Source organism: Anguilla anguilla, chromosome 17 (assembly GCF_013347855.1).
Source record: "Anguilla anguilla isolate fAngAng1 chromosome 17, fAngAng1.pri, whole genome shotgun sequence".
In the NCBI taxonomy this organism is placed as follows: Eukaryota; Metazoa; Chordata; class Actinopteri; order Anguilliformes; family Anguillidae; genus Anguilla; species Anguilla anguilla.
In genome coordinates this window covers 21,777,706-21,786,519 of record NC_049217.1, presented here as the reverse complement: position 1 = coordinate 21,786,519, position 8,814 = coordinate 21,777,706, and the positions used below count along the sequence as shown (strand labels likewise).

The 8,814-nt window shown below is 47.8% G+C and overlaps 2 protein-coding genes across 5 annotated transcripts; one reads left to right on the top strand and one right to left on the bottom strand.

Annotated features, from left to right (window-relative positions):
• Window positions 1-832: 832 nt before the first annotated feature.
• On the bottom strand, window positions 833-3,495 carry timm29 (translocase of inner mitochondrial membrane 29). 4 transcript variants are annotated; one of them, XM_035398122.1, is made up of 4 exons: window positions 3,358-3,495; window positions 3,024-3,131; window positions 1,491-2,222; window positions 833-1,458 (listed from the first exon to the last, which is right to left on the bottom strand). In XM_035398122.1, exons 1-3 carry the CDS (start codon window positions 3,389-3,391, stop codon window positions 1,531-1,533), a joined length of 834 nt encoding a protein of 277 aa, XP_035254013.1. In that variant the 5' UTR covers window positions 3,392-3,495; the 3' UTR covers window positions 833-1,458; window positions 1,491-1,530. The 4 variants fall into 4 exon arrangements, with proteins under 4 accessions (XP_035254013.1, XP_035254014.1, XP_035254011.1 ...); XM_035398123.1 differs by having other exon boundaries at window positions 833-1,454; XM_035398120.1 differs by having other exon boundaries at window positions 833-2,222.
• Window positions 3,496-3,699: 204 nt separating this feature from the next.
• yipf2 (Yip1 domain family, member 2) lies at window positions 3,700-8,554 on the top strand. The gene is made up of 9 exons (XM_035398119.1): window positions 3,700-3,834; window positions 4,142-4,203; window positions 4,426-4,568; window positions 4,876-4,956; window positions 5,538-5,625; window positions 5,781-5,897; window positions 6,268-6,434; window positions 6,523-6,705; window positions 7,572-8,554. Exons 2-9 carry the CDS (start codon window positions 4,173-4,175, stop codon window positions 7,671-7,673), a joined length of 912 nt encoding a protein of 303 aa, XP_035254010.1. The 5' UTR covers window positions 3,700-3,834; window positions 4,142-4,172; the 3' UTR covers window positions 7,674-8,554.
• The last annotated feature ends 260 nt before the right edge of the window (window positions 8,555-8,814 follow it).

Sequence of the window (8,814 nt, the reverse complement as noted above, 5' to 3'; positions counted from 1 at the left end):
TTAAAGGGCACAGTGACATGAGAGGCCATTCAAAGAGGGTGCGTTTACAGGAGGGAGAGGCGTAGTCTGAGAGAAGGTGGACGGCCAGTGGATTTCTCTTGCCTGGGAATGGCTGTAACCCCACCAGGGCTACGACGTGCAAGCGCTTCACATGTGACTGCGGTGTGTCTGAGACTCCTGTCCACGACAGGATTGAGTGGATGTTCTGTTTCTGACTGCCTGGCCCAGGGAGGCAAAATGACAGACAGGCTGAGGAACGGCTTGTCCTGGCGGGTGGGGGCAGGATTTTTGCTGACAACACTGACTCTGCCACAGAGACATGGGGGTACACAGGGCCATGCATGCAACAGGGAGGGAGGCAGGCAAAAATGCTGACCACCATCTCAGTACCATTAGCGCTCATGTACTCCTCAGCACTTCCACATCTGTCCGGCAGGGGGAGACAAAGAGAACATAATCAGCAAGGCATGCTGTCTTCTGGCAGCAAATTCAGACAGGGAAATACCCATACACCCAAATTGCCTTTCACTGGACATGAATGACAAGCACAGACCCTCAGACTGACTGGGTCTGGCACAAACCACAATTGGGCAGAAGCTTAAAATCAAAGTTTTAGGGTCCCATAATTAAAGCACCCTTGACATGCATTTATTGCAAATTCTTCCATTAGTATTGAGTTAGCTGCAAAGTAACAAGTAAATAGCAATCAATGTAGTCTATGCACATCCTAATTTATCAAATTGCTTTCCTACTGGCTAATGTGCTTGTACCAGGTTACCTTCAGACATAGAGGCAATTCTGTGAACAAATTTCTGGAACAAAGAAGACGATGTCACAAAAACCATTTTATAATTCAAAAACACAATCCATTTTATTTTCACAAATGTTACAAAGGGTAACTTTTTGACCTTTCTTAGATGGGTCACACTGACAGACCTCTTTAAAACCATCTGCACCATCAGAAATCCTGCAAAGACCATAAATTAAACGTGTTTCTATCCGTTTTGACTGTCATGTACTTCATTAGGTGGTTTGCATGGTACATACGTCATCGGTTTCAAATTTGGTTCAGCTAAATGAAAACGTTTCAGCCACAGAACAAAGGCAGTCTCAGAGGCCAAATTCGGCTGATGGCAGACTCCCGGAGTCCATCTCTACTGAAACTGTTCAAAGTCCGTCAGTATGGAAGTGTCATTAGCAGAGCTTTGATGAAGAGATGTGAGAGGCGTCATCTCTCCCACACAAGTGAATTCTCTGTGAACTGTCTCCAGATTCAGTTTGAGGCCTGGGTGCAATCAACATTTATAATTAAATTACACTTACGAAACAAATGTGTGTTTTTTCACTCCATTTTATTTCCATACTGAACAAAATAAGCATGCGCTTTATTTGTCAAAGTCAAAGTCAAGGACGAATGCAGACTGATCCCAGGATTTAGTGAATGTGTGTGTGTGTGTGTGTGTGTGTGTGTGATCACGTGTGTGTGTGTGCGTGATCTTGTGCGTTTGCGTGTCCACGGCCATTCCACCATCACAGCGGTGTCTGCGGCTCTGTCTGTGCCTCCTGTCCCGCGGTCTCGCTCCCCGTGGCGGCCTGCTCCTGCTGTCCCCCCGCCCGCGCGGCGTCCTCCGCGGCGTCCTCCGCGCTCATGACCGGCGGCTTCCAGGACTCGGCGTGCAGCTTCTCGTTCCGCTCCGTCCCGGCGGTGGACGGCGGCGCCGTGGCCGCCATGGCCGGGGGCAGGTGGCGGAACTCGTCCTCGTTGACGTCGTAGTCCCTCATCTTGGCGTCCAGCAGCCACCAGCGGCCGGCGAAGCCCACGTCCAGCACGCGCTCCCGCAGCTCGGCCCAGGGCACGGACAGGAAGGAGCAGCGCGCCTCGTACAGGCTCGCCTCGGGGTCGCAGTCCGCCCGGTAGGCCAGCGAGGCCACGCCCAGGCTGGCGTAGCGCAGCCGGCCCTCGTTCCGCAGCCGCACCAGGCCCTGCACGTGCCCGTCCGACGTCCCGCTGCGTATCCACGGCGACAGCAGCCCCAGCTGATTGGCCGACTCCAGGAGGGAGGTCTCGAAGGAGGCGTCGTCCGGGTTGGTGAGGTAGCAGGCCCACGCCCCGCCCAGGAGGGAGAGGTAGACGGAGGCTTTAAAAGGCCGCTCCCACGAGCCCACCACGACTTCGCGGCACGCCTCCCTGTAGTCGCTGAGCAAGCCGCGGCACCAACCCGCTACCAGGGAGAACACACCGGTTACAAGAGACGTCTGAGAAAATTACTTAACACACAGCTTATACAAACCCCGTGTTTTCATAACAGCAGTTTTGGCTGTTTGCTCAGCTGATCAGACTCAGGCACTACCCAAGTTAGATGACAAATTAAGTGCACAAATTACTTGAAACACTGCTCTCAGTATTAATTGGTATAGAAATAAAGACAGAACATAAAACTTGGGTATGTTTTCACATGTTGAGTCAATACTAGCCAAGGAGTGTGGATAAATTGTGCGTAAGACTTTCTGTCTGTAACCAGCTAAACAATTCCATTCCCGACCAGAAACTGACACGCAACTAATGACACGCAATGCTAAGTAACATTCTCAACGTCCTGAACAGTTCATTAGCAGGTGTTTTTTTTTTTTTAGCTAAAATGTACCAGTAGAAACTTCCAAGCAAAACATTGTGCCAAGCAAAACTTCCAAGCAAAACATTTACCATTTACATTGTGTGCAACAGCAGCGATTTAGTTAGCTTTCAACAGCTGAAACTATCCATTTAAAATTACACACATACATTTCGCATTCGGTTCCGTCGCTTATACTATCGTAACTAACGTTAATTATAAATAAAATAGCCAGCTAGCCAACCTTTCTATCTCAACACGCGATTTCAAGCAATGTGACTGACAGTAGGTCCAGCAACCTGGCCAGACCTGAAGTGAGGTCGGGCAAAGCGAGTTAGCCAACAAACGCTACTACAAGCAGGAATAAAAACATGGACATGTCTAGCTAATTAGCCAATAACTTCATCTCACCCACGCGACTGTTTCGCAACCTCTCCAACCGGCTGCCCTTGCTTTGAACCGCATTGCTGCACCATCTTTTCAGCACTAACGAAGCGGCCATATTTGCTTTGAAACGTTCTGTAAAACAGGAAATTGACAGTGAAATTAACATAAGAACCGGAAGAAAAAATAACCATTGGGAAAATGGCTAGGCTAACGTTAATATTTTAATGTTATTGTTCTGACAAGGAAACAAAACCCACCCATATGTTCCCTTTAGACGTGACATTCGCCATTAAATAGTTATTTCACTTTGACAAAATGACATTGATTTCAAATATATCACAATATAGCGAGACAGTACCTTGGGATAAAAATATATAACTTGGAGGAACCATATAACGTCGCACTAAGAACAGCTATCAGGAATCCAGACTTTTAGCAGTATCCCGGCTGTGGTACGGTCACATGACAAGTGGGAGAGATTCCTCCTCAAGCTGACAGAGCAGCTGTTAAGGTATAGATGACGTGGAGCAAGACAGATATGTTGAATTTAGCGGTCATCGCTATCCTGTCAAAAGAAATTAGCCAATCCAGGGTACTTAGTTAAAAAGGCTATACAAGTCTGGGAATCTTAGATATTTTTGAGATCGTAGCTAGCGACGAAGGTAGAGATATTGGTGTAGCTAGCTAGTTCGCCAGTTTTCTCGCTCTCTACCTGGGCAGCCTACTGCCGACTACCTCATTACGGATACAGGAGGGTTAGTCCCGCAGTAACGTTAGCGAGTGGATCAATTACACATGCTAGTCTGCGCTGTATCAGCAACCACGCAGAGACAAGGTGAGACAATAATATGTGTAAATGTACCTGATGTAAATGTACTAGGAAAGCACATACGCGGCTGTAGTGAACTTCTGTTGAGCGATTAAGTAGCTCTCTAGAATGACGTGTAGCTCATTTTAAATGTAACTGTTTGCAACTATTTTATGGCCTCAATTCCTTCCTCTTCCTCAACTATTTTATGGCCTCAATTCGTCTTTAATTACCATCATATTATCACGTTTATATGGTTTTTCATATTAACTTTCTATTTCATTATCAAATGTCATTGTCATTTACCACGTGTCTTTTCGCAATACAATGCCAGTGAACGCGTAAGGAAAACGTTTGGTGTGACCATGGCGACTCCAGACGATCTGAAGTTTCAAGGTAGGTAACTAACGTAGCTCACATATATTTCGCATGCAAGTGACACGCCCACAAGCTGGCCGAATAAACGCTTTTAAAGTTCGGCACTTTGTGTACACAAGTGGTCGACACGACTGTTATCTTAACTGCGTGTGCTGTAATCAGGTCAGATCGGTTGCCACTCCTTCCTCTTTCCCAGTATCTTAGTACGGTTCTCTCCGCACTCCCTCGTCTCCTCTGCAGAGTTTGAGGAGGCTACAGACTTACTGTCTGCCGACCCTGGAGCCACAACACTCAGTGTGTCCAACCCCAGCACAGCGCCTGCCACGGGGGAGGTAAAACTGGACCTGTCAGAGGACGAGGAGGGCCAGGAGGAAAATTCAGAGGTCTGTCATCCTTTCCCTAATTTGCGTGAACGTCCCTATTTCATCTTCAGTTGCAGTCCATGACATTTTAGATATTTACACAAGTTACAGTGGCAGGGAAAGGGAATTCTGGGATTTGTGGCCTAAAGCAAAAAAATGTACTTAAAAAAAAAAACTCCAAAGCAGGTTGTGTTGCAACCTTGTGGTTCTAGGGGCTGTATATTTTGAGATTGATATAGTGCTTATTCACAAACATAAACCCTATAAACACAACAGTCAGTTTTTATGTTGTGCGGATACATGAACCCTTGTTTGAATTGGTTTACAGCTGTTGGGAGGAGAGAAGCAGACTGGGGGCTTCTGGACTTTTGAATACTACCAGTCATTCTTCAATGTGGACACAATGCAGGTATAATGTGTGCCTCTATGAGACGCATGTGTGCGCGTACACACACACACACCCCTGAATAAAAGCTACCCTTGTGTAGCCGAGGCCAGGAGTAGCTCACAAATGACAGCAATAGCTCAGGAATTTAACCCTCTCTGTAACCCTGTTATGAGAAGTTGTGCTTGTTCAAACTGTGCCCAGACCACGTGCATTACAAATACATTCACAAAACAAACTCTCCTGTTCCCAACACAGTTAACTTGTAATGAAGTTTTTTTTTTGCCTAAAACTATAGTATTTTAGTTGCATTATTTATCATTTATGTGTGCAGGCTAGTCCCATTGAAACAAAAAATCTCTTTGAGAGCTCTGGCAATGAGGCTACAGCACACAGCATAAAATACTGTTTAAATAAATATCTCACCACAGGAAATGGGAACCATTGTGAAATGTTTTACTGTAAAATGCATTTGTGTGTACTATATGTTATGCGAAGGCAACAAGCAAATTTCCCTACAGGGAATAATAAAGCCTAATACCGCTTGTGGAGATGCGTGGCCATGCAGGGTTTCTGATTGGTTGACTGTGTGCCATGTGACGCAGGTGCTGGACAGGATCAAAGGATCGGTGATACCCCTGCCAGGGCGAAACTTTGTCAAGCACCACATCCGCAACACCCCTGACTTGTATGGTAAGGAAGTTAACATCAGCAAGTCATTTGCTTTGCGTACAAAATTTCTTAACTAATGTATCCGAGGGGGGGAACTATAAAAGAAATAAAAAAATCACCCCACGTGCTGGCCCCTGTATGGATGAGTTTTCTCTCTCTCCCCCCACCCAATCCAGGGCCCTTCTGGATCTGTGCCACCCTGGTGTTCTCAGTGGCCATCAGCGGGAACCTTTCCACATTCCTGAGTCAGATGGGTGACCCTCAGTACCACTACAGACCTCAGTTCCACAAGGGTGAGAGACGTTTGGATGAGGACACCAGAACGTTTGATGACGGGAAAACAGGCGACAAAACCGCACGGCTCTTATTCTGACCCCAGGAGTACAGGGACTTTGCCTGGGGCTGGCGAACACGAGAGCTGTGGGAATGTGTTTTATGAGCAAACTGAAGCCGGGTGCAGAAATGGCGACCACATCCGCTATGTCTCTACATAGCGTGACGGTCTGCTCCTCCCACCCCAGTATCAGCGTCACTCCGTGTTTCCTAGACAGTACATCCATATCAGTGTCTGTTCTCTGTCCTTGCAACGTATTAGTGATTATCCGCTTGCCCACTGCTTCTTTGTACCCTGGTCTGACGTCCCTCCCTCCCTCCCTCTCTCAGTAACGATAGCAGCGGTGGTGGTGTTCCTGTACGCGTGGCTCGTGCCTCTGTGCTTGTGGGGATTTCTGATGTGGCGGAAGGGAACGGAGAGGCAGACCGGCGGCTACACCTTCCTGGAGACCGTGTGCGTGTACGGCTACTCCCTCTTCGTCTACATCCCCACTTCGGTGAGTCCTGGCCCGCTGCCAACTGCCATCGCCTGAGGTTTTGATCACGGCCCCGACCCGGGTGACCCACCTCTTCCCCCCTCCTCAGGTGCTGTGGATCATTCCCTTCGAGTGGCTCCGGTGGCTCTTGATTGTGGTCGCCATGGTGATCTCTGGCTCCTTGCTGGTCCTAACGTTCTGGCCAACCGTCCGCGACGACACCAACCTGACCAAGTTTGCCACCGTGATCACCATTGTCGTGTTGCACGCCTTGCTTGCCATTGGATGTAAGGTGAGGTATACCCTGGCCCTGCCCAAAAGATATAGCTAAAATAAATCTGCTGACATCACTGCAATGTTTAGGCTGATGGTGCCCACCTGCATGCACAGAAGCCATTTCGTGCCAGAAATGGTGGTGGCAAACACCACGCAGCTGAAGTGGAGAAGGAGGGGATTTAGTTATCTGCCTCAAACCAAAGGGAGAAATGGGATAGCTCGAGATGCAAGCTTGGCCCTAACCAAGTGGAACGTCTCTGATTCTTACCACAAATAACAGGAGCTCCTTACTGTCCACAGCGGGGAGTTTAATTCCTCATCTGAAAAAAAATGCATCACTGCTATGCCGTGCGGGGATAAGTGCGACCGAACTGTGACTGCCTCTCCAGCACGCTTGCTTGCAAGCCGGTGCCAGTTACGCACTCCACGCAGCACGCTGTAACATGAGAACCCAACACTTAAAGAAGATGAGAAACGAACTCCTCAGGGACTGGTAGCCTGCAGATGCCTAGTGTGCACCGAGGGGCTGGTCACACAGTGGCAATCTGAGGAAGTCTGGGTGGCTTCTGTAGCCTCAGTTCAATCAACATTTGTCCTTAATTTCTGATTTGCAAGTGAATGTGAGCGGTGGATGCACCTTTGTTCCATCAGTGCATCAGTTCTTTCTGAACTGATCAAAGTCTTTCTGAAGTAACAAAAAGAAATTCTTGTTCAATTGTTAGTCAAAGTTAGACATATGCTGATGGAATCCCAACTCAAGTGAGCTAAATTACATAGCCCAGACCATTCTGAGACGTGGAGGCTATGGAGCCTACTTTGAGTGAACATATAAACCAAGGCTGCCCAGCCCTGTTATATTAACCTCTCTTCTCTCTTTCTCAGATGTACTTCTTCCAGACGCCTGTACAAACGCCTGCTCCAACACTAGCCCCTCCTTCTTCCAACCACACGGCCCTCCAGACCAGCGCTGCCAAGCCCCACTGACCAAGAGACACTGATGGAGGGAGGGATCCAGGGGAGGAGTGGCGGGGGCGGCGGTGATGGGGATTTGGGGCTTTACATCAGAGATGATGATTACTTTGCTAATTCTGCACATGTATATTGCAATAAATCAGATTTATATTCCGGTTAACACTGAAGGAAAGCGTTGACTGCGGAATGTTTGTATATACAGGACTGAAGCAGCAACAGCTTAAGGGAGGAAGGACACGCCTCAGGCCTATTCTCTATCAGTCCTGGGGAACATTTTGAGAGGTTTTAATTTTAGTAACTTTTCTTGCCTAATGTTTACACGAAGCCGGTTAAGTGTGACCTATTAAATGTGAAAATAATTGTAATTATTTATTTACTCCTTATATAGTTATTTTCCCTCATTTTGTGTGTATATGTTGCGCCCCCCCCCCATAAACAAACCCTTCAGTTAGGCAGAGTCTGTCCGACCTGATTCCTTGCGAGTCGAGCATGGCTGTGTTGAGTGTCCGTGAAGAGGACTCCATCCAGTGGTCCCACAGCCCTCTTTCAGTTAGGAGGACTACAGATACAATCGGGCGTGAAACAAAAGAACCCGCGCAAGGCGCCAAGTCTCGTAACCTCTGGCTGCGGCTGCTTCGACAGCACCTACGGACAGCCCGAGATGAGGACGCAAAGTTTGCTCCGGAAAACGACCGGGAATGAAAGTATTACAAAAAAATGTCTTTTGATCCATGTGAGAAGCAGCACTGTGCTCAGCCTATTGTTTCTGAGCGCTTCATCTCCCTGCTAACTTGACTGCGGTTTCCTACTCCAGTTTGTACTGCATTTGTGTCTAGTACTTAAAAAGGTTTGGTCTGATCTTTTCTGAGAACAATAAATGATTTGAATGACGACATTGTGCTTGGGGGCATCTTACTGGGTGGTCTGATACTGGCACAACGGACAAAAATGCCGTGCCACGCTGGGCCCATCTGGTCAGGAACAGAAGGCGTCTGGGGTCAGAGAGAGATTGACAGGTGGAGGTCACCTAATCGATTGCTTGGCCACTTGAAGATCTGTGCCTTCAGCTCTCCATGGAATCGCGCAACCTCATAGGCGTAGATACTCCCACCTGAGAATCTGGGGATGACTCTCTCAAAGACATAGAATCTAA

Excerpts from the sequence above, each read along its gene's own strand:
- timm29 (XM_035398120.1), bottom strand. The coding sequence starts at position 3,391 with ATGGTTCCTCCAAGTTATATATTTTTATCCCAAG. Across the intron at positions 3,132-3,357 it reads TTATATATTTTTATCCCAAG|AACGTTTCAAAGCAAATATG; the intron begins GTACTGTCTCGC and ends CCTGTTTTACAG. Across the intron at positions 2,223-3,023 it reads GTTGCGAAACAGTCGCGTGG|CGGGTTGGTGCCGCGGCTTG; the intron begins GTGAGATGAAGT and ends TCTCCCTGGTAG.
- yipf2 (XM_035398119.1), top strand. The coding sequence starts at position 4,173 with ATGGCGACTCCAGACGATCTGAAGTTTCAAG. Across the intron at positions 4,569-4,875 it reads GCCAGGAGGAAAATTCAGAG|CTGTTGGGAGGAGAGAAGCA; the intron begins GTCTGTCATCCT and ends ATTGGTTTACAG. Across the intron at positions 5,898-6,267 it reads CAGACCTCAGTTCCACAAGG|TAACGATAGCAGCGGTGGTG; the intron begins GTGAGAGACGTT and ends TCCCTCTCTCAG.